The 25,024-nt window shown below is 42.9% G+C and overlaps 2 protein-coding genes across 5 annotated transcripts in view; one reads left to right on the forward strand and one right to left on the reverse strand.

Annotated features, from left to right (window-relative positions):
- Nucleotides 1-1,516, reverse strand: part of LOC122557271 (ubiquitin-like protein 3) — a 27,621-nt gene extending 26,105 nt beyond the window's left edge. The window contains exon 1 of one of the 2 annotated variants that reach the window (XR_006313782.2): nucleotides 911-1,516. Coding sequence is in view for 1 of the 2 variants with exons in the window: in XM_043704793.2 (XP_043560728.1) it covers nucleotides 911-934 (24 nt within the window). In the remaining variant the exon portion in view is untranslated. The remainder of the gene's footprint in view (nucleotides 1-910) is intronic. The other variant, XM_043704793.2, reaches the window with a different exon arrangement.
- On the forward strand, nucleotides 1,146-23,479 carry snrnp35 (small nuclear ribonucleoprotein 35 (U11/U12)). 3 transcript variants are annotated; one of them, XM_087992003.1, is made up of 4 exons: nucleotides 1,146-1,207; nucleotides 10,457-10,505; nucleotides 21,972-22,621; nucleotides 23,040-23,479. In XM_087992003.1, exons 2-4 carry the CDS (start codon nucleotides 10,486-10,488, stop codon nucleotides 23,249-23,251), a joined length of 882 nt encoding a protein of 293 aa, XP_087848129.1. In that variant the 5' UTR covers nucleotides 1,146-1,207; nucleotides 10,457-10,485; the 3' UTR covers nucleotides 23,252-23,479. The 3 variants fall into 3 exon arrangements, with proteins under 3 accessions (XP_087848129.1, XP_087848130.1, XP_087848128.1); XM_087992004.1 differs by lacking the exons at nucleotides 1,146-1,207; nucleotides 10,457-10,505 and adding an exon at nucleotides 18,256-18,388; XM_087992002.1 differs by lacking the exons at nucleotides 1,146-1,207; nucleotides 10,457-10,505 and adding an exon at nucleotides 20,772-21,697 and having other exon boundaries at nucleotides 21,972-23,176.
- The last annotated feature ends 1,545 nt before the right edge of the window (nucleotides 23,480-25,024 follow it).

Below are 25,024 nucleotides of genomic sequence, written 5' to 3' on the forward strand. Positions count from 1 at the left end.
CATCTCTACATCATCATCATGGTGGAAACTCTTACTAATACCATCATGGACAGGTGCATCTGTAAAACGATGAGGACAAGATCACTTGCTGGCTTTCTCACCTCTGCCACAGGGGTGAGTGTAGCAGCCTTTTTATGATTTAGCCAGTTTGGTTAGTACTAGAGAGTTACACAGCACCTGGTGTTAATGATAGATTGTCTTTGTTAACCTCTGTACTACATCCAAGTAATATTCAACATTGAACAGCATACTTTTATCAGGTAGGGCAGTAGTTGATCAGCCTCAGTATATCATCCTACACTCTGCTTTCAAACAAACAGTTACCAAATCATTCAATTCTACAAGATCACCATCTCCCTTAGGCAAAAGTGAGGACTGCAGATGCTGGAGATCAGAGCTGAAAAATGTGTTGCTGGAAAAGCACAGCAGGTCAGGCAGCATCAAAGGAGCAGGAGAATCGACATTTCGGGCATAAGCCCTTCTTCAGGAATGAAGAAGGGCTTATGCCCGAAACGTCAATTCTCCTGCTCCTTTGATGCTGCCTGACCTGCTGCGATCTCCCTTAGGCCCACACATTTCCTGTGATTCCACACTCCTTGCTCAACATCTAATCAGGAGAACTTCCAAATTTCATTGCTGAACAAAACCTGCAACCAAAACTACTGTTTTCATCATCACACGTTTATTACTGAACCCATCTTCCTCTCCAGATGGTGTCAAACACTGGAATAATGCACACAAACTCAAAAGTTGCAGATTATTTGCAAGAGCTACTCTTGAACTATTTCAACATCATTGGCACCTTCAACATCATTAGCACCTTCAAACAACAAGTATGAGGTTATCAAATCTGCAAATAGAAACTGTGACAATTAGTAAATCAAGTTAAATACTATAAACAGCAACCCACCTTATCAACAGATGTAGAAGCCATGGAGACGTTTGCTAAATATAGCACCCAATATCGGTGATATTTTTCTTTGGAGGGGGGGGGGAAATGGCGAGAAGACGAGTGCCCTTAATCAGACCAGGGAGAGCCCTCCAGGATTGGAAGAGTCCAGCCGTGGGAAGACACAGAAGAAGCCGCAGCTGCCTGCGGTCTCTCACTCTGAAAGGCCAATTTGTGGGCAGGTGCTCTGCCTCGACATTGGAAACAACCTGCCGACCGCCACCGGGAATTCCCAGATTTCGATCCCCTCCCTTTACAGTAAGTGGCGTTGTCAGTGAATTTCGAACTACACCTTATCATTAGGTACTAGTATAAGGAGGAGGGGGGGGGGGGGGGGGGTCGGCCTGGGGACTGTGTCCTATCGCATCCCGCACTGGTACAAGCCCCTTCCTCAGCCTGGCCTTCCTGTTGAGCCCGAGAACACCCTCTCACCACTTCATCCTGATAACAAAACCTATCCCACACAACTAATCAGAATTAGGTTTAAAACCGTTCACCCTCTATGTACGGTGAACTGCAGATGAGCCATGACCACAGCTTCACCTTCACTCGGGATTATAACCGGCACCCAGCAACATGGCGGCCGGAAGGCACGTGTCAGTTCTGCCTGCATTGGCATTCTGGGAGTTGTAGTTTATTTTCCCTGAACTCCAATACTGTCAGAGATTAATATTAAAGTTAAAAATCACTCAACACCAGGACTATAATCTGGTGTTGTGGGACTTTTAACTTTGTCCACCCCAGTCCAACACCAGCACCTTCAAGTCAGAGATTAATATGATTCAAAGGAAGGACTGCAGATGCTGGAAAGCTGAACCAAAAATAGAAATTGCTGGAGAAACTCAGCAGATCTGGTAGCATCATTATTGTGCTCTTTAATAAAGATGATGCCTTTATTATCATTCTCAGTGTCCATAAATTTATTATCTTATTAAAGAGTATAGTTGGATGCCAAGGAACAACCTACAATTGTGCTACTATCCATTGTGTATGGCCATGCTATTTCTGATCTGGAAGAACATACTTAAAAGAACATTGTGCTGCTCCTGGAATGTTTCTAGCATTTGTTGTCCACTAAACGATGTGTCAAACCTAGTCAGTACAATGACTATTTAATAACAACTTTTCTTGGCATCTCTTTGGGACAATTCCAAAGTGCCGTTGGTGTGACATATTGGAATCAAACCAACTTTTGTTTTATTCATTAAATCATGAGGGGCATTGACAGGGTAAATAAATAAGGTATTTTCCCTGTGGTGGGGGAGCCCAGAACTAGAGGGCATAGGTTTAGGGAGAGGGGAAAAATTTAAAAGGGACCTAAGGGGTAACCTTTTCACACAGAGGTGCATGTATGGGATGAGCTGCCAAATGAAGTGGTGGAAGCTGGTACAATTACAACAATTAAAACACATCTGGTTGGGTATATGAATAGGAAGAGTTTAGAGGGATATGGGCCAAGTGCTGGCAAATGGGATGACATTAGGTTAGGATATCTGGTCGGCATGGACAAGTTGGACCGAAGGGTCTGCTTCCATGCTGTGCATTTCTATGAATGGAGGACTCTATACGGATGTCACTGGCTGGGCCAGTGTTTATTGCCCATCCCTAGGTTCCCTTGAGCAGGTGGTGGTGAGTTGACTTCTTGAACCACTGCAGTTCATTTTCTGTAGGTAGATCCACAATGATGTCAGTGAGTGTATTCCAGGATTTTGATCCAGTGATACTGAATGCATAGAGATATATTTCCCACTCAGAATGGTGGATGATTTGGAGGGGAACTTGCAAATCGTAATGTTTCCATGTATCTGTGTCCTTATCCTTCGAGATACTGGTGCTTGTAGATTTGTAAGGAGCTTTCTAAGCTGCTTGCTGAATTTCTGCTGTGCGTCTTAGATGGTATATACTGCTGCTACTAAACATGAGTGTTGGAAGCAGTGAATGTTTGTGGATATGGTGTCAATCATTGGGCTAGTTTGTTCTGAATGTTGCTTAAGCTGCACTCATACAGACAATTGGAAAATGTTCCATCAAACCCATGACTTGTGCTTTGTAGATGGTGGTCGAGTCAGGATGTGAATTACCCAAGATTAGAGTGGTGCTGGAAAAGCACAGCAGATCAGGCAGCATCCGAGGAGCAGGAAAGTCAACATTTCAGGAAAAAGCCCTTCATCAGGAAAGAGGCTGAAACCTTTGGGGGTGGGGAGATAAATGGGAGGGGGAGGGGGGCTGGGGTGAAAATAGCTGAGAGCGCTAAAGGTGGATGGAGATGGGGGTGAAGGTGATAGGTCAGAGAGGAAGGTGGAGCAGATAGGTGGGAAGGAAGGTTGACAGCTGGGACAGGTCATAATGACGGTGCTGAGCCGGAAGATTGGAACTGGAGTAAAATGGGGGGAGGGAAATGAGGAAACTGGTGAAGTCCACATTGATGCCATGGGGTTGAAGTGTTCCGAGGCGGATTCCTAACCTCTGACCTGCCCTTGTAGCCACAGTACTGATAGGGATAGTTCAGTTCAGTTTCTGGTCAATGGTAACCACCAGGATGTTTAAAGTAGTGCATTCAGTGATGGTAATGATATTGAATGTCAAGGTGCTGATATGTTATATGGTTAAATTTTGTTAGTACATCATGGCAATCTGATTTTTAAAAAGCTATACAGGTAGAATTGCAATATTCTAGGGCACATTTTATGATTCACCAGTCTGTTGTCTGCTTCATTAAGGGCTTCTAAAAGTTACTTTAGGAATTAGGATTCATTCTGCACCTGACCATAATATACTAATCGAACTGTACTGAAACAGTCCATGCCCAAATGCAGCAAAACCTGGAAAATATCCAGGTTTGGACTGATAAGTAGTGAGTAATGTGTGAGTTACAAAAGTACTATATACTGACTACCTCCAACAAGAAAAAAATCAAAGCATTGCCCTTTGACCTTCAGTGGCAAATCATTCCTTGCTTATTTCTTAGGACAATGCCTTGACCAAACAGCTTAAAAATGTGTTGCTGGAAAAGCGCAGCAGGTCAGGCAGCATCAAAGGAGCAGGAGAATCGACGTTTCGGGCATAAGCCCTTCTTCAGGAATGAGGAGGGTGTGCCAAGCAGGCTTAGATAAAAGGTAGGGAGGAGGGACTTGGGGGACGGGCGTTGGGAATGCGATAGGTGAAAGGAGGTTAAAGTGAGGGTGATAGGCCGGAGACGGGGTAGGGGCGGAGAGGTCGGGAAGAAGATTGCAGGTCAAGAAGGCGGTGCTGAGTCTGAGGGCTGGGACTGAGAAAAGGTGGGGGGGAAGGGAAATGAGGAAGCTGGAGAAATCCGCATTCATCCCCTGTGGCTGGAGGGTTCCTAGGCGGAAGATGAGTCACTCTTCCTCCAGGCGTCGTGTGGCCAGGGTCTGGCGATGGAGGAGGCCAAGGACCTGCATGTCCTTGGCGGAGTGGGAGGGGGAGTTAAAGTGTTCAGCCACGGGGCGGTTGGGTTGGTCGGTGCGGGTGTCCCAGAGGTGTTCTCTGAAATGTTCCGCAAGTAGGCGGCCTGTCTCCCCAATGTATAGGAGGCCACATCGAGTGCAGCGGATGCAGTAAATGATGTGTGTGGAGGTGCAGGTGAATTTCTGATGGATATTGAAGGATCCCTTGGGGCCTTGGAGGGAAGTGAGGGGGGAGATGTGGGCGCAAGTTTTGCATTTTTTGCGGTTGCAGGGGAAGGTGCCGGGAGTGGAGGTTGGGTTGGTGGGGGGTGTGGATCTGACAAGGGAGTCGCGGAGGGAGTGGTCTTTCTGGAACGCTGATAGGGGTGGGGAGGGAAATATATCCTTGGTGGTGGGGTCCGTTTGGAGGTGGCGGAAATGACGAAGGATGATCCGATGTATCTGGAGGTTGGTGGGGTGGTAGGTGAGGACTAGTGGGGTTCTGTCCTGGTGGCGATTAGAGGAGCGGGGTTCAAGGGTGGAGGAGCGGGAAGTGGAGGAGATGCGGTGGAGAGCATCGTCAACCACGTCTGAGGGGAAATTGCGGTCTTTGAAGAAGAATGAGCTTCCTCATTTCCCCTCCCCCCACCTTTTCTCAGTCCCAGCCCTCAGACTCAGCACCGCCTTCTTGACCTGCAATCTTCTTCCCGACCTCTCCACCCCCACCCCCTCTCCGGCCTATCACCCTCACCTTAACTTCCTTCTACCTATCGCATTCCCAACGCCCCTCTCCCAAATCCCTCCTCCCTACCTTTTATCTTAGCCTGCTTGGCACACCCTCCTCATTCCTGAAGAAGGGCTTATGCCCGAAACGTCGATTTTCCTTCTCCTTGGATGCTGCCTGACCTGCTGCGCTTTTCCAGCAACACATTTTTAAGCTCTGATCTCCAGCATCTGCAGTCCTCACTTTCTCCTATTTGACCAAAAAGCATCAACACTTTTGAATTAAACTTTAACGAAACTTGGCATGAATTTGTTAATCATTATGAACTTGTGCATCCTGCATTGCAATGCTTCTACCAAAGTCCACTCACCAACAAATCAGCACTCTTTTCTCATTTAATGTTCATGTTTTCCCTTTTCTTATATTTCTGTGAGCTATCCTGGGTATAAGACAAAAACTTCAACAAAATGTGTCTTTTTCCACCAAATCCTAGCCATCCGACGCCTAAAGGAAGACCACCTCACCTTCTGCCTTGGATCCTCCAACCACATGGCATTAACATCAATTTGGGGCGGCACGGTGGCACAGTGGTTAGCACTGCTGCCTCACAGAGCCAGAGACCCGGGTTCAATTCCCACCTTAGGCGACTCTCTGTGTGGAGTTTGCACATTCTCCCCGTATCTGCGTGGGTTTCCTCCGGGTGCTCCGGTTTCCTCCCACAATCCAAACATGTGCAGGTTAGGTGAATTGGCCATGCTAAATTGCCCGTAGTGTTAGGGGAAAGGGTAAATGTAGGAGAATGGGTCTGGGTGGGTTACGCTTCGGCGAGTCGGAGTGGACTTGTTGGGCCGAAGTGCCTGTTTCCACACTGTAAGTAATCTAATCTAATTTAACCAGTTTCCTCACCTCCCCTCCCCCCGCCTCATCCCAGATCCAACTCTCCAACTCAGCACCACCCTCTTGAACTGTTCCACCTGTGCATCTTCCTTCCTACCTATCCGCTCCACCCTCCACTCTGACCTCTCACCATCACCCCTCCCCCCACCTGCTTTTACCAATAGCCTTCTAAGCTACCTTCCCCCAGCCTCACCCCCTCCTATTTATCTCTCAGCCCCCTTCCCGCCACCCACTTCCTGATGAAGGGCTTATGCCCAAATCTTCAACTCTCCTGCTCCTTGCTTGCTGCCTGACCTGCAGTGCTTTTCCAGCGCTATGTATTTCGACTCTGATCTCCAGCATCACTAAAGTTCTATGTTACCAAATGACTACTTTGGATTTTAATCTAATAGCAAGTTTACTTGGCTATTTTCTAGAAAATTTTAAATATCTATTTCTATCTATATCCATTTAGAATTTGTGACACCTCAGATATTGAAGCAGTCCATGTTCAAATACAGCGAGACCTAAACAATAACTAAGTTTTGGGCTGACAATTGACAAGAAACATTTGCTCCACACAAGTGCCAAGCAATGACCATCTCCAACAGGAGCAATTCTAACCATCGTCCCTCGACATTCAATGGCCATCCAATTACCACAGCTGAATTGCCCACTATCAACATCCTGGGGGTTATCATTAACCAGAAACTCAACCAACCATATAAATTCTGTAGCTACAAGAGCAAGTCAGAGGCTAGAAATCCGATAGAGGGCAACTCATTTCGACTCCCCAAAGTCTGCCCACCAACTGCAAGGCACAGGTTAGGAGAGTGATCAAATATTTCCCATTTGTCTGAATGAATGCAGCTTGACCAGCTTGACATCAGCCAGGACAAGGGGCCACTGCCGCAGAAAGGAGATGGGCAATTGATTCTTCAGGACTCAAGGCTGCAGGCTGGTGAAAATGGGAATGACAATTGTGAAGGTGTGGGGTATTGGGGGTTGCAAGGGGGTTGCATGGGGGAGGAGGGATGGGGGTTGGGTTCATCCACAGTCACATGTACCCTGGCTTCAAGTGGTGGGGAACAGGGTATGACTTGATATGGTCACCTCATATGCTAGGGCTGAAATTGGGCAGGTGCATAGTCATGTCAACAGGTCGGATGGGGACCCGGGGAGATGTGAAGACAATGGAGTTTACAGGAAAGGTGACGAAGAAAGGGATTTAGAAGCTTGGATCTCACCAAAACAGTAGCCAAGGAACGCTCACTCTATGTCACTTTCCGTTAGGCTGGGAAATCAAATGTGTGCATTAGGGAAGAAAATTGTGGGCGGCACGGTGGCACAGTGGTTAGCACTGCTGTCTCACAGCGCCTGAGACCCGGGTTCAATTCCCGCCTCAGGCGACTGATTGTGTGGAGTTTGCACGTTCTCCCCGTGTCTGCGTGGGTTTCCTCCGGGTGCTCTGGTTTCCTCCCACAGTCCAAAAGATGTGCAGGGTCAGGTGAATTGGCCATGCTAAATTGCCCGTAGTGTTAGGTAAGGGGTAAATGTAGGGGTATGGGTGGGTTTCGCTTTGGCGGGTCGGTGTGGACTTGTTGGGCCGAAGGGCCTGTTTCCACACTGTAATGTAATGTAATGTAATGTAATGTAATGTAAAATGACCGAGACCACTTTTGGAGTGGCTTTGGTAAATGTCTTGACCTGTGTGGAGGGGCTGCAAGACTCACCAATGTGATTAAACACTGGGGTGTTTAAAGGAAAGAACATTATCCAGACCCACGCACTGTACAGGACACAGACTTGCGGGAATCATAGTTGTCCTGGTCATCTTAATATATTGGCTCCTTGTTGGCTGTGTACCTTCCTGGAAAAAGTGAGGATTGCAGATGCTGGAGATCGGAGCTGAAAATGTGTTGCTGGAAAAGTGCAACAGGTCAGGCAGCATCCAAGGAGCAGGAGAATCGACGTTTCGGGCATGAGCCCTTCTTCAGTGTGTACCTTCCTGCCCAGACATCACTGACCGACTCGACACAACTTGCACTGAACCAAAAATATGTAAGATTCAGCCCAAAATCTATTCACTTTGGTGAATTCAACAAGATCAAAATTCCCTTTCATAATATACTTGAATTGAAGAATCCATCTTGTGCCCACCTAATATTTGTTCTATATAGAGTACACAAGCTCACTGACACTCAAAACAAAGTAACTCAGGTATGGAAACTCTTAGCACCAATGTTTTATTAGTGTACTGGCAAGCAATTGTATTAAAGGAGTACCCGAACAACTTTGTAATAGTAGAAATGTCATCATTAACTACTGATTGCGAATTACTCTAACCGAAGATAAATAATTAATAATCAGTAGTTAATAACTGCATTTTTAAGAGTATAATGAAAAGACTGCAATGACGGTACTGGCAGGGCACTTCCAGAATCATATCATCATGTACTGCCTTGGATTTCATACAATAAAGGTACTCGTGAATAGATGCTTATTAATTCTTAAATGTAAAATGAACATTTAAAACACTCCATTGTTTCAAATTTATTGCAATGGACAAATTCAACCAAGTTGACTATTCCCACATTAATAAACATTTAATTTATTTTTAAATTTGTCTTTAAATGTTTTTAATTTTGAAAATAATAACTTTTAATCAATGGGAGTTAACTTTACCCCAATGTTGGGATTAAGTTGCCACAGTCCCAGAGGACCATAGAGCTGCTCTCTCCTTAGAGGGAGATGACTTAGGGTGGTTTAACCTGAGGGTCAGAATACCTCAGACAAGGGCAAGGTTGAAAAGGTGGGACATTCATGATGAACTCAGCTGGTATGGGAATTGGACACTTGCTGTTGGAGTTACTCTGCATCACAAACCTGCTGTCCAACTAACCCAGTATCAAGTATTTAAAAAGAGTCAGTGTGGGTATAGCGCCAGAACCAGGGATAAAGATCCCTGTCAGCATGGATCACAGGAGGATGCAGTGTTCTTCACAGGAAATACCTGTCAGTATGGACTGTTGAGATAATTGGCCCTTGGGGGACAGAAAAAGTTTCCTGTTAGTATGAGGTCAAATTTGTAATGTTTGCTTGATAATTTTTAAAATCTTTATTCTTACTCAATTAGTTATACCGTAGTTGATGAGTTTTAGTTCATTGAGTAAACTGAGTACTTATCTGATTGGATTCTTTTACTGTTCATAATAAATCAACTTTGACATAATTCATTAATGTAGTGTTCTCATCTTTCCAGATGTTATATCTCTGTCCAACCTCGGCATCTGAGCCAAATGGTTTGAAGGGATTTAGTTAAATTAGAAATGTTAGATATAGCTATGAGTTTCCTATTGTTGACAAAAGCAATATTCATTTGGCTCACTCACCCAACACTAATATATCTGTTGATTAAATATTATTAATGCAAAATAGTTCTGTTTATGTACTAAATATTATCCAGCCAGGCAAAGGTAATTTACCATACACTCTCTGCCAGTTATTACAGAACTTCAGTGCATCCAAATTACACTACCATCATTTTGAGGACACAATTACCTAAGATCACAGCTCATTCAAATCATTCAGTTATTGTGTTCAGTATGGTGTTGTTAATTGAAAATTACAATATTATCAAGTTTTTCACCTAAGTAATAAACCATGATTTTCCAGAGGATATAGTAGTAATGAGCTGAATGGAATGCTGTTAAATCAAATGCATAACAGTTACAGAAAAGGCAGATAAGCATTTAATATATTTAAATTGTGACAAACAGTATGATTTATAATGTAACTGAACAAAAATGACCCTGTGTACTAAAGTATTGTTCATTCATAATATTTTGGACAAAAACAGCATTCATCCAACAGAGACAAATAAAGCTTTTATTGTTATAAACAATAGTAATTAATTTTGCACATGTAATACAACACACTGAACTTTCAGTGATATATAGACTAATGTGTTACAACTTGCATTTCATTTTATAAATTGCTGAAGGTTTAAACAACACTTTTTTCCTCACTTTCAACTGAAGTTGCTGAAGGTTTTTTGTAGTCTACACTTGGGATAATAGCCCCACCTGTCCATCTTCCTCCCCAGCTATCCACTCCATCCTTTCCACTGACCAATCACAGCCACCTCCTACCTGCATCCACCTATCACCATCCGATCTACTTCCCCCCCCCCCAGCCCCACCCCCACCCCCACCCCCACCCTATTTATTTCCAGGCCCCCTTTCCCTCTCACAGTCTTGATGGAAGGTTCTGACTTTGAACATTGACTCCCCCTTTCCCACCTTCCCCACCAACTCCAACCCTTCCACCCCTCCCTCCCTCCTCCCTTTGTCCAGCTCCACTCTGACTCTCCAGCATCTGCAGTTCTCACTATCTCAAGCAACCCAAGTAATCCATGAAAGCTAGACTGGTTCCACCAGTTTTTCCAGTTATATGTTCTCCACAGCCTAAATTTTCTTTACTTTCTTCCCCACCCTGTAGCTTTTTCGTGAATCCAGTAGAGAGGCTTGATGGAAAAGCAACCCAGGGGGTGAGTTCATCTCAATTGTTACCTCCCCAGTTATCCACCAAGTAGCTGAGTATCTATTTGCTTCACATGAATAAGAGAACTGCCTCCACATGTTTTGACCTTTGGACACAGGCATCCATTTTTCAGTGTTTATATGCAATACCAAATGTGCATTTGGTGGGCTATCTTGCACAGGCCCATGAAAATAATGTAAAATAAGCCTGTGTAATATAACAAATCATTTCCTACATCAATTTAAAATTTTGTTTATGCACTTCCCTAATTCTGCTGACACCTATTCATCTGACAGCATATTCCAGTTCTAATAACTCTGTGATAACAATATATCCTCTGGAATCCCCACAATTTTTGTATTTATCTGGAAGCCAGTTCTGTAGAAATCCTGTCTCTTATTGTACATTAACTTTTGCCCCAGTGTAACTTATATATTATCCATTATTACGGCCTTAATATGCATTTTTTCAAATCTGTGTTGTCATCTATTTTCTTTCCATTATCAGGTGGTCCATAATTAACTTGCATAATTCACCTAATGTGAGCATTAGGTGAAGTCAGGACAAGGTTTGATTGAGATGCTACCACAATTAAATGTCTACCAATACTCATTCTTTAGCTGAGTGAACAATGAGAGTTTGGATGGGATTGAACCCCCTGAATGATTGCTAATTGTTAAAATACTACGTTTATTTTGGATTGTCACAGTACAGTAATATGAGGATTGTATCACATGGCTATCAGTAGTGGCATTTATAAAATCTGATATTATGGATTTATTTTCATTTCAAATTAGAATTGAAATGCAACATCATTAGCTTTATTATGAAGAATAAGATATAATTTTATCAGCTACAAGGTGGTAATATATTTAAGTATTTAAAGTTACGCTTAAGAGGATCATCTGTCCCGAAGGAGCAATGTTCTCGCATCCTTAGAGCTGCTTCCTCTTTATTGTTTTACTTTTGGACTGACATTAATGTTCAAGATTCGAAAAATGAGTCGGAAAAATCCATTAAAACTCCATTATCAGGGAGTACCGGATTTCCATTGAAGAAGTAACAAATTTGTCATGTTAAATGTAATTAATTATACCAACAATGTAATGCAAATGTATTTATCTTTATGCCTTGTTTGTATATTTGTTTTAAAGTCTCTCCTACACATATCCAGTTTTTCTGCTGGCTCTAGAGTCATAGAATCATGAAGCTGTACACCATGGAAACAAACTCTTTGGTCCAACTCATCCATGTCAATCAGATATCCTAAATTAATCTATTCCCATTTACCAGTACTTGGCCCATATCCCTCTAAACTCTTCCTATTCATATCCCCATCCAGATGTCTTTTAAATGTTGTAATTGTATCAGCCTCCACCACTTTCTCTGGCAGCTCATTCCATACAAATACCACCCTCTATGTAAAAACATTGCCCTTTAGGTCCCTTTTGAATCTTTCCCCTCTCACCTTAAACCCATTGCCTCTAATTTTGGGCTCTGCTACCCTGGGGAAAAGACTTTGGCTATTCAGCCTCTGACATTCCAGTGAAAATAGTCCCAGCCTATTTAGCCTCTCCAACCCTGGCAACATTCTTGTAAATCTTTTCTAAACCCTTTCAAGTTTCACAACATCCTTCCTATAGCAGGGAGACCAAAATTGAATGCATTATTCCAAAGTGGCCTAATCAATGTCCTATACAGCCACAACATAACCTGCCAACTTCTATATTCAACCTACTGATAAATACAGGCAAACATACCAAATGCTTTCTTCACTATCCTGTCTACCTGCAACTCTACTTTCAAAAAAATATGAACCTGCACTCCAAAGTCTCTGTTCAGCAACACTCCCCAGGACCTTATCATTAAACGTTTAAGTCCTGCCCTGATTTGCCTTTCCAAAATTCAGCACCTCACATTTATCTACATTAAACTCCATCTGCCAATCCTTAGCCCACTGGATCATCTGATCAAGGTCCCACTGTCCTCTGAGGTAACTTTCTTGACTGTCCACTACACCTCCAATTTTGGTGTCATCTGCAACCTTACTAACTGTACCTCCTATATTCACATCTAAATCATTTGAATGATTGACAAAAAAACAGTGGATACAGCACTGATCCTTATGCACACCGCTAGGCCTCGGCCTCCAGTCTGAAAAGCACCCCTTCACCACCACCCTCTGTCGCCTACCTTCGAGCCGGTTTTCCTTGTATTCCCTGTGATCTAACCTTGTTAATGTGTCTACCATCCGGACCTTGTTGAATGCCTTACTGAAGTCCAAATCGATCCCGTGCACCACTCTGCCTTCGTCAATCTTCTTTGTTACTTCTTCAAAAATCTCAATCAACTTAGTAAGATATGATTTCCCGCAGACAAAGCCATGTTGGCAACTTCTAATCTGTCCTTGCCTTTCCAAATACATGTAAATCCTGTCCCTTAGTATCCTCTCCAACAACTTGTCCCACCTCTGATGTCACGCTCAGCAGTTTATAGTTCCCTGGCTTTTCCTTACCATTTTTCTTAAATAGTAACACCACGTTAGCCAACTTCCAGTCTTTTGACACTTCACCTGTGGCTATTAATGATACAAATATTTCAGTAAGGGACCCAGCAATCAATTCCCTAACTTCCCATAAAGTTCTTTGCTAGAGGATTTTATTTCTTGTAGGAAAACATTTTCCAGAAAAGATGATTGTTTTTAGTTTCTTATTCAGTTAGCCATCTTTGGTGAGAAAAGCTGAGACTTTTAGGCAGGATTTTCCTTAGGAGAGCAAGAAATGGAAGTTAGATCAGCATCCCAATTTTCACAGAGAAGCGTTATTATTTAGCTGGGAAATAGGTTTGGCAGTGACTTAACAGTTACAAGGATGAGGTTGGAGACAGGACTGTTCAAATGTGGGCCATATTTAACTAGACCAGAGGAGTGACTGCCATTTCACTGTTTCACCTTGACTCAGAAATTCATGGAATATCTGAAGAAAGGAAAGACCTGGAACCGGCACAGGGCAGCCCCTGATTCCAAATATGGACCCGAAAGTCCTCTTGAATTCTGCAAATGAGAGGAGGAAGTTTCTTTTCCTTCAGTGTTGGAGGAGGCCACTCATCCAGATTAAGCAAAGCTGGATGGGCTAGTTGACAGACAGAAGCCAGAAAATGGTATTTACAAACTGGGGTTCTGGCTGAAATAATTCCACAAAGGCTGGTATCTTCTCACCAAGTCACCCTTTATTTGCACATGGAGAGTTCCTGACACTGATCCAGCTTCCTTCAAGGCAGCTCTCAAAGTGAACAGAACTGCTGTCACTCCTGTTTATTTTTTTTTGGTGGAACTCCATTACGCTTATTTTGAACTAATACAGCACCAAATGTGTCTGTTTAGGTCCAAAGCAATTGAGCAATGCATGAAAAAAATTATCCAAATAAGATGTTAACCATGGAAGCATTTTTCCAAGCTCAATGCCAAGACTGGCTATTGGTTTATACAATTCTCTCCAGAGTCATAGGAATTGACACTCCTGTTTATATCTGCCAGCCAGGACTCCCTGATTCGACCAGATAAATGGCTCCAATCAAGGAACTCATATATTATGAGGTCTACCTGGCTGATCTTGTTACATATGCCTCAATTCTCAGCATAGGCTTCAAGATATTCACTCCAGCAGATACACCACATGAGAAATCTCAGGATGAATGCTGTTCCTAAATATGGGAAAAGGATTTGGACAGGCCATTCTGAGTCTCAGAATGGCTCAGGACCTGTAAACGTTAAGTTATTTAATGAATATAGGAGCAAGCACCACAGAAATGCCATTTATCTCTTTATTTCCTTAGGAGACAAACATTCTCAATGCCTGGACAGTGCAAAGACTGTAGGCAGATTCCTTATCTTCACATTATCACCACCATGGAGGAAGAGGTCGTGAATATCTCCAGGGTTGTAGAATGAAAGATCATTAGGAAATGTGGAATGTGCAATCATGGTGGAAATTGTGCTCGGAAAATGGAATGCATTCACTAAGAGGCTGCATTGCATTCCACCCTGTCTGACAGCAAATTGAAACCAAGTCACATTGAAAAGTTTCAGTTCTGCAGACATTACAGCTCTCCAAGTCTAGCTCCCATTATTATTTTGTATGTCTCTCTCACAGGTGCTAAGCTTAAAAAAGGAAACCAGTCCCTTCACCCTCACTGTCCCATGCATTTAGGTAGTGTGGTTACAGTGTGGACTGAAGCATAAGTATACAGGACAAATGCTAGAGGTAGGATCAACTGTGTTCAGTCCCTCTTGAAGGACAGAGAGACAAAGTCCTACTTAGGTGAGCACAGAGTTTTGATCTACTCTTCAATCAACTCCAATAACCAGTCCTTTTTTCATTACATTTTTCCATGCAAGTATAGGGTGCACATTACCTCCCCTTTTACCTCCTCACTCCCCACCATAGAAGAACCTGAGCACTCCTTTCAGGTGAATCAGCAATTTATGCATTTTATATTTGCTGTTCAAATGTGGTCATTTCCACATTGGGAAGACCAATGATTCAATGCAGATTGCGCAGCTACTTTGGAGAACACCCATTTTCAATCTGGAAGCTTGATCCTGAGCTTCTGGTGACTGTCATTTTAATTTTGTACCTTGTTCTCATGCTGACATTTCTGTCCTCTGTCTGCTACACTGTACCAGTGAAACTCAATATAAGATTGAGGAACAGCATCTCACTTTTCAATTATACATTTTACAATATTCTGGACTTTGCACTGAGTTCAACTATTTCAAGCCATAATCTCTGCCCCCATTGTTTTACTTGTCAGTTTTGGTTTTTCTCTTATTTTTGCTTTCAGTTAGCACGGTCCCAGGTATGGCTTTTGTTTATTTGTTTACTTTTTGCCCTATCCTCATTAACTTTGGCCACAGCAAACTTTCATTTCTGTAATTCCTTCTCCACTGTATCACTGATCTTCCTCTTGTCATTAATACAACTCAAAACCAAATACATTCCTAAAATTTTCCATTTCCTGATGAAAGGTCCCTAACTGAAACATTGTGCTCAATTATTGACCTCAATAGAGGTCCAAGCAACATGGGTTTTTGAGGATTTGTGACAGATTGGACAAGATGCCAGGCTGACCTCAACTTTGGGAGAATCTCACCACTTTTTATGCTTTTGATGAGCAGTGTGGGGAATTAAGGGAGATTATTGATGGTTAAAAACCTTATTAATGGCCCAACTCACCTCATTAATATTAAGCTTTCAATCTGACCAAACATGCCAAACAAGCTAATCATTGAGAAAGCTTGACATGGAAATCAGAGTGGGAACCTGGTAGATTCATCTCATCATTTGATCCATAGGACCTCTATGTAGTGTAGTACCAAACAGCATCTCAGGACACAATGCACAGGCACCAAGCTACACGGACCCCTCATTCTCAGATATTATTTACTAGCATTTGCCAGCCTCATAATATCCTGGCAGCTCTCCAATTTGCTTGCAGGATTCTCCAAAAGCACAGACCTGCATTTCAGGATTACTAGCAACTTGCTCTGAAAGGCTGCTGTAAGGACACTTTGTAAACATGGACAGGGACTCAGCTCATAGATTGCCCCAGTCTGCATTTTATGGCTGCTCAATTGTTCTCTTAAGGCCTCACACTGAGCACCCATCAGTATGTTTGCACTACCTATGATTTCCATACCTTGCTGTGTCAATTAGTGCAGTCACAAATCCATAAAAGATTGGCCACAGTCAGTCATGCGATTGGGGTGTTCGCTGTCAGGGGTCCTTTGCCTAATGAAAGACAGTGAGTCTGGGGAGTGAGTCATGATCAGTCCTGTAGCTGTATAGTTGCCAGTCTGGGGCAGTAAGGCTAATGTGGTCTGGATGATATACAGCCATCTGTCAGGCAGCTAGACACTTCCCATCCATGTCTGTCCTATTTGGTTGTTGGAGAAGGTGGGCCATGGTCAGTTCATCATGTCTGTCCACAAAAACTAAGGGAAAGCTGGGTAGCAGGAGAAGACAACAAGTTATTTTTCAAGATTGGGGACTGCAGTCTGAGGGGGAGCAGTAGATAATGACTGTTAAGGGGGGATATGCTAAAGCATTGATGGGAAGGGGATTACACAGGAAAATGCTTTGTCCAGTCAGGAACAGGGTGGGAAAGTGTATGATCATGGTTACTTCATATGCCCATGGCTGGGAAGGGGGAAAGATGGGCAGTGGAAGCTCCTGAAAATAGGTTGGATAGGAACATGGGGAGGTGTGAAGCCTGTAGGGTTCATGGGAGGGGACTAATAGGTTGGGGACTTACCATCACATACACCCTGGAAACCACTGGCTATGCCCACTGTCACCTTTCACCATGCTGAAAATCGAGAGTGCAACAGAGAAGAAAATGGCTACAAAGTGTCTCTACTTGTGGGAGGGAGGGAACAGAAGATCCAGTGTATGAGGGAGCTTAAAGGGAGACAACATGACTCACAATGATACACATATAGGATACACATCTGCAGGATTCTTAATCCCTGGTCAACCTAATTCACTAGGTAAAACATCCACCAATATCATTTATTGCATCCGTTGCTCCCGATGCGGTCTCCTCTATATTGGGGAGACTGGACGCCTCCTAGCAGAGCACTTTAGGGAACATCTCTGGGACACCCGCCCCAATCAACCCCACTGCCCTGTGGCCCAACATTTCAACACCCCCTCCCACTCTGCCGAGGACATGCAGGTCTCCTCCATCGCCGCTCCCTCACCACCCGATGCCTGAAGGAAGAACGCCTCATCTTCCGCCTTGGAATATTTCAACCCCGTGGCATCAATGTGGATTTCACCAGTTTCCTCATTTCCCCTTCCCCCACCTCACCCCAGCTCCAACCTTCCAGTTCAGCACCGTCCCCATGACCTGTCCTACCTGCCTAACTTCCTTTCCACCTATCCACTCCACCCTCCTTTCTGACCTATCACCTCCATCCCTACCCCCATTCACCTATTGTACTCTATGCTACTTTCTCCCCACCCCCACCCCCTCTCATTTATCTCTCCACTCTGCAGGCACCCTGTCTCTATTCCTGGTGAAGGGCTTTTGCCCGAAATGTCGATTTTCCTGCTCCTTGGATGCTGCTTGACCTGCTGTGCTTTTCCAGCACTACTCTAATCTTGACAACCTAATTCACTGCCTTCCTGTTGGCCAACTCATTCACAACAACACTTTTTGATGTAAAGGCCAGGAAAAGAATAAGGATAAAGACAGAAATTGCTGGAAAAGCTTGGCAGGTCGAACAGCATCTGTGGAGCAAAATCAAAGTTAACGTTTCAGGCGGAGTGGCTCTTCATCAGAACTGATTGTAGCTAGGAAATTGTCAGTTTATATGAAGAAGATAGGGGAGGGGAGGGGGTAAGGAGAAAAAGATCGGTGGGGATATAGAGTTCAAGGAGAGAGAAGAACAGATGGACGGATGAAGGAGTGGATAATGATCTGGCTGGGAGGGTGAATAGCTGTTAATGGAGACTGTTAGTGGCTGACAATAGGTAGTGTGTAATGGCAGTCAATGTGATAACAAGGCCTGGTGTGCGTGATTCTGCCAGATCTGCTGAGATTTTCTAGCAATTTATCTTTTTGTTTTCGATTCAAAAGATCGAGTTCGCAGTGAAAGAATCAGACATTCTCCCTGGGAGATACAAGGGAGCCCAGGCCAAGATAAAGGGGGGGGGGGGCGGGGAGAAAAGTCGGAACTTCGATTTGCAGCCACACGGAACCTGAACAAGCCGGAGCACTAAGCTGGAAGGAACGGAAATAGCTAGTGCTTGGAGGCACCGGTGTATTGGGTTTATTCTACAGTGGAGTGATGAGATAATGATTCACTAACGTGGTGGGGTACGGCAGGTCGGTTTCTTTCTTTGATTTGTTTAAGTTGTTGTGAAGGGGCTGGGATTTGAATGTGAAATTTCCTCCCGGTTGTCTCCTGTGTTTGAGTTTGGACAACGGGAACGGATTCACCCACAGCTTCTCCCCCTTTTTTCCTCGAAACATTTAGGTTCAGCCGTGGCCCGGTGACTCGAGCTGGAATCTGTCCTGAAAACAACAAATGCTGGAGATCATAGTGGGTCAGATAGCATCCGTGAAGGGAGAGCACGCTAACGTTTCGAGTCCAGATGACTCTTCATGAGAGCAGGAATCGTGCCTTGACTATATTTTCCTGCACAGGATCTGGATCAGTGGTGCTGGAAGAGCACAGCAATTCAGGCAGCATCCGAGGACAGGCAAAATCGACGTTTCGGGCAAAAGCCCTTCATCAGGAATAATGAAGGGCTTTTGCCCGAAACGTCGATTTTGCCTGTCCTCGGATGCTGCCTGAATTGCTGTGCTCTTCCAGCACCACTGATCCAGAATCTGGTTTCCATCTGCAGTCATTGTTTTTACCTCTTATATTTTCCTGCACAGCCCAGTCTGGTGCGATCATTGCTCCCAAATTAGTGAAGAGACTCCTCACGGTTACTACAGTACTTGAAAAAGAATAATGCTGGACTCGAAGCTTCAACTCTGTTCCTCTCTCCACAGCTGCCGCCAGTCATACTAAGTTTTTTTTTAGTACCTTTTCATTTAAGATTTCAAGCATACGCAGTATTTTACTTTTATATTTCTTATAATACTGAATCAGCCTTTAAGCTGAGTTCGCTGATTTGAGCGGTGACATTACAATTAGTCTTAATGGACGAGATTAGAAAGCGGAAATTACTCAGAATTATCGATCATTTAATTGGTTTCAGCTGGAAGTTCGCACCTCTGGTGATCAAGCTGAGTTGTGATGTTTACTTTATGCTAACACCAAATCTAGGGAAGCTATTGGACGACAAATATCCATTAGATGATTCATGCCTGTGGATATAGACTTCTGTGTGTGTCTGTACTTCTAAGATAGTGGTGTAGAAAGTGAAGAAAACAGGAGTTAGCAAGAAAAATCCTCATTAAGATGAAATAATGTTGCATTGCTAAACAGTCAAATTTCTTAATTCAGCTGCCACTGAATCTTGAATAATTATTTCCTGTAGAATTTTAACCAATTGCTTATTTTTGAAAAAATGGAGAAAAATGTGAGAGCTTTATCCATTGAGTTTTGCATCCATTATGTTTCGGAACTGGATGACTACATGAATATTGCTGTCAATTGAACTGCAGTGCCATCTAATGCCATGTATCAAAATTTAAACTGTAGTAAAAATTACACTGTAATCTGAAATTGGCTACAAATCTGGAAAAACAAATACAGAAAGAATTTAAATATCTGACCTCCATTTTTCAGTCATAGAGGCACACATCACAGAAACAGACCCTTTGGTCCAACCACTTAATGCTGACCATGTTCTCAAACTAAACTAGTCCCACCTCCCTGCTCCTGACTCACATCGCTCCTTTTTAATTCATCTACTTATCCAAATGGCTTTTAAATGTTGTACCCACATCTACCACTTCCTCAGAAAGTTCATGCCACACGCAAACCATCCTTTGTATAAAAAAAATTTGTCCCTTGTCTTTTTTTTAAATCTCTCTTCTCTCACCTTAAAAATGTGCCCCATACGTAGTCTTGATGGTTTCACCGATTGCCTCCTTGTTATGTCTAGATAAGCAAATCCATACAGATGTAAAGTTAAAAGTCTCACTTCATTCTTTTGGACATGTAATGCTGAATTCCTAGGGAAAAGACAACTACTATTAACTCTATCTATAGCTGTCACTATTTTATAAACTTTGATAAGGTTGTCTCTCAACCTGCTACACTCAAGTGGAAAAAATTCCAGCCTTTCTTTATAACTGAAACCTTTCATACCTAGCAAGATCCTGGTAAATCTCTTTGAACCCCCTCCAGCTAGATAATATCCTTCCTATAAGTGGGTGATCAGAACTGGATACAGTATTTCAGAAGAGGTCTCTTCAGGATCCTGTACATGCTCAACATGATGCCCCAACTCCTCTAATCAAAGGCCTGAGCAATGAAGGCAAATGTGCCAAATACTGTTGTGGTTCTGTTCGCCGAGCTGGGAATTTGTGTTGCAGACGTTTCGTCCCCTGTCCAGGTGACATCCTCAGTGCTTGGGAGCCTCCTGTGAAGCGCTTCTGTGATGTTTCCTCCGGCATTTATAGTGGTTTGTATCTGTTGCTTCCGGTTGTCAGTTCCGGAGGAAACATCACAGAAGCGCTTCACAGGAGGCTCCCAAGCACTGAGGATGTCACCTAGACAGGGGATGAAACGTCTGCAACACAAATTCCCAGCTCGGCGAACAGAACCACAACAACGAGCACCCGAGCTACAAATCTTCTCTCAAACTGTGCCAAATACTTTTTAACTACCCTGTCTACTTTGAAGAATTATGTATCTGCACTCCTAGCTCCCTCTGTTCTACAAAACTACCCAAGACCCTGCCATAAATTGTGTAAACCCTACCTTAGTTTGTTGCACCAAAATGCAATACTTTTCATTTATTCAGATGAACTCCATTTGCTATTTTTCACCTCATTGACCCATTTCATCAAGAACCCTTTGTAATCATAGAAAACTTTCTTAACTGTCTACTATGCCACCAATTTTGATATTGTCTGCAAACTTACTAACCATGCCTTCTATATTCCCATCCAAATCATTTATATAACTGCCAAGTAAAAGAGGACCCAGAACCAATCTCTGTGGAACGCCATTGGTGACGAGCCTCCAGTCTGAAAAACAACTATTACTCTGTCTCCTGCTGTTAAGCCAAATATGTTTCCAACTGGCAAACTCACCCTGAATCCCAAGTGACCTAACTTGACTAATTAATCTACCATGTGGAACATTGTTGAAGTTTATTGCATTATTTCCCAGGACAGTTCCAAATTTGTAGATAAGTATATCAGTTTGTAATTGTTATGTACTACCCCACAAACATTCAATTATTTTAGTGAATGATATATGCAGCAACACATTGTGAATTCATAAAAACAGCCCCTTCAAGCACAGCAACCGATGGAAAACAATCGTTTCAAACGGATCCTCGATGCTTACAGTAAACTGAACTGCTGATGACCGGTGTCTCGCTTTTGAACTTTGGTCCAGTTTCGGTGGATGCTGCAACTGATCATTGCCTTGGAGTTGGAGAAGTGGGAAAAAATAGCCAACATTCCTGCTTTATTGTTTATTGCAGTGACTGACCTGACTAGACAGTATGTTGGTTTTGTGAGAAAAATATTGGCCTCAGCTATGAAACTTAAACTGTGTTTGAATCCAGGTTCAGATATGTAAACTGGTTAATACAGTAAGCAGTTATTCTATCAGCACTGATGCTGTTTGCTTCTATTCAGACCTGATTTCTCAGACCTGAATCTTGAGTACAAGAGCTGTGATTGAGAATGACAACTGTACTAGATTGTGATAAAGGGAGCACGTAAAAGAAGTTCTGCTTTCTCGTGATTTCATTCACATTTGTTTGTGTTTCAGAACAATGAATGACATTTGGACTCCTATTGCAAAGCAGTACAACCCATTAAAAGCTGGAAGCATTGATGGCACTGACGAGGAACCCCATGACCGAGCTGTGTCTAGGGCAATTGCAGCCAAGTACAGACCAAACAAAGGAGTTTTAGGAGACCCCCACCTGACACTCTTTGTTGCCAGACTAAATCCCCAGACATCTGAGGAGAAGCTCAAAGACACTTTTTCTAGATTTGGGGATATCCGCAGACTGAAACTTGTGCGTGATATTGTCACCGGCTTTTCCAAATGCTATGGCTTCATTGAATATAAGGATGAGCGTTCATTATTAAAGGCACATCGGGACAGCAATAAATTAGTGATAGACCAGAATGAAATATTTGTGGATTTTGAATTAGAACGCACTTTGAAAGGATGGGTCCCACGGAGACTTGGAGGGGGATTAGGTGGTAAAAAAGAATCTGGCCAACTACGGTTTGGTGGGCGAGATCGTCCTTTTAGGAAACCTATCAGTCTGCCAGCATTGAAGGCAGAACTATACACCGAGGGACAAGCAGACAAAGTAGATAGATCAAGTTCCAGAGAACTATCGAGGGAAAGCCGGCAGTGGGAGAGAGGTCGAGACTGGGAAAGACGAAGGGAAAGAGACCAGAGAGGTGAGGAAGGACAAAAACGTAATGGAGATAGAGCACGATACAGAAGTAGAGAAAGAGATCATAAACGACAAAGAGAAGAAGATCGACGTAAAGAGGAAGATAGACACCAATGGAGAAACAGGCATAAAACTCGACGATAGAAGCTGTACCAGGAGTTTACCTTCCTAGTGAAAGTTAAAATATCTTTTCAGGCTCTCTTGCATCAAACGTTTGACTTATTTTTACAGTACAATGGAAATATAAAGTAACTGGTCAATATCTGGAGTGCAGAAAGAACCACAACTTGCTGATAAGCTGCTATGTTATTTGAGACCAAAGATTATTTCAGTTCTGTGAAGGTTTGCTTTTCCTAACAAAAAAAAATCAAATGTGGTGTCTGTTTTTCTCAACAGTCCTCTGCCTTTTGCTTTGCTCCTAGGATACCATCCACCCCCTAGGTCTTCTCAACTGTTTGCTCTTGAAGGACTTGCGTGTTTAGATGGTCTGTCTTCACCTAGCATCCACAAATGGTTAACAACAGTCCAGCATGGCCAAACAACAGTGCTCAAAAGCAGGAACTATAAGCTGTACCCAACCAGCTCAAGAAAACTAACATTAATTGTGACAGTTCAAGTGTTGCAGGTGTACTGATGATCCTGATCAGGAATATGTTATTCAGTAATAAGTTGTATATTAAGCTGATGAATCGTTGTATAGAAATTAATTTATCTTTCATCAGCACTAGCAATTCTCACTGAAGCAGCAGATTAATAGTTTTGTACTAACTTAATATGCTGATTTGGTTTCACGGAGAGCAAACTTTATAATTTTGTACACTGTCAAATTTAAATAAAACCTGTTCAATTTGAATAACTGTAATGTGAGCATCTGTCTTACAAATATTTTTCCAGATGTTTTCTATTTTTAATTAAAGTCGAATATCAGTGGTATTGCCATAAATCAGTTGAACATTTCCTTGCTCGAAGATCCAGCTGTGACCTCGCTTTATTAGGAAGCTATCCAACAGCTGCTTGAGATTGCTTTTGCATCTATTCTTCCTCAATTTCTCTGTGCCTTTGTTGCACAGTAGCCTGCAAGGTCACATCCCCTGTTGTGACTGGATCATTAGGTCACTTCTGATGAACCTGTGTCAGGAATATAGAAATAGAACAGGTCCTTAGTAATGTGAGCAGTTGACATGTGCATCACACTTTGAAGTCCTCCATACAGTGGGATATGGAAGGCTCTGAAAGGAGGACCATTTAATGACTCTACATGGATATTTGACATGGGGACATTTTATTCTGACTGTAGCACAAGCCAGTTTGTGCAAATACAGGAGGAGATTGTAAGTGTTATTTGATTACTAGACAGAACCATGGTGAGACTTTAACCTCCAACAGAGAAGGCAAGCACAAAAAGGCAAGGCTAGGTTGCTGTGAGCATTGAATTGCAGAAGTAAAGGAGTTTTGAGTTGCATCTTGGTCTAAGCTATGAGATTTGATTTGATTTGACTTATTGTCATGTACTGAGACAGTGACATATTATGTGCTAACCAGGCAAATCAGACCTTACTTAAGTACATCAGCATAATAGAACAGAATGTAGTACATAGTCTTATGGCTACAGGGAAATGCAGAGAAAGGTCAACTCTCACATGTGAGAGGTCCATTCATAAGTCTGATAACAGTGGGGAAGAAGCTGTTCTTAAATCTGCCTATTACCTGTACACAAAATGTTGTGGCAGCAACATTCTGAAGAAGTACACTGCGAAGTGCAGAATTTAAATGCAGATCCATCTTCCAAATATATTAGAGATGAGCCACAAGGGTATTGGGAGGGTGGTGTGTGTCGATTCAAATATATGTAGACAGTTACTGTCTCGGGAACATACCAAGAAACATTGGTGACTGAAGTTCAGGATGGATGGTTGGAGGAATAATTATGAGATGGAGTCACCAGGTAACCACTCTTACTTTAATGTGGTAATTGTAACTATTGGGTTTCTATCTAATGGGTGGGAGAATGTAAAAGTACATATAAATGAGGTGAGATTAGCTAATAGTAAGATGCATGCATATAGGCCTCTAGCTACTCATTAGTGAGACTTTCATCTCACTTCAACACTTGTGGTTGAATCTTGCCTTTTTATTTGGCTAGTACAAGTTAAATCCAGTTTGATGAAGTAAATCTCTGTACAAGGCTGTGGGTTTTCTCTAATAGGGTTTGCCCAGTGACTCAAAACTCAGTGGAGATCCCAGAATTGAGCAGCATCTGAGGCACTGCCACCCTATATGAAAGGCCATTTTGAAAATGGATGAGCACTAGTAGTCCAGATAGAGGAAAATCCCTGTCCTGCTTTGAGGGTGTACTGCTGGATGAAGTGATAACTTGTGTTCCCCAAGGACCAGCAGTAGAAGCCAC

The sequence above is a fragment of the Chiloscyllium plagiosum genome, unplaced genomic scaffold, assembly GCF_037043375.1.
Source record: "Chiloscyllium plagiosum isolate Xiang-an unplaced genomic scaffold, Cpla_swu_hap1 HiC_scaffold_11, whole genome shotgun sequence".
NCBI lineage: Eukaryota > Metazoa > Chordata > Chondrichthyes > Orectolobiformes > Hemiscylliidae > Chiloscyllium > Chiloscyllium plagiosum.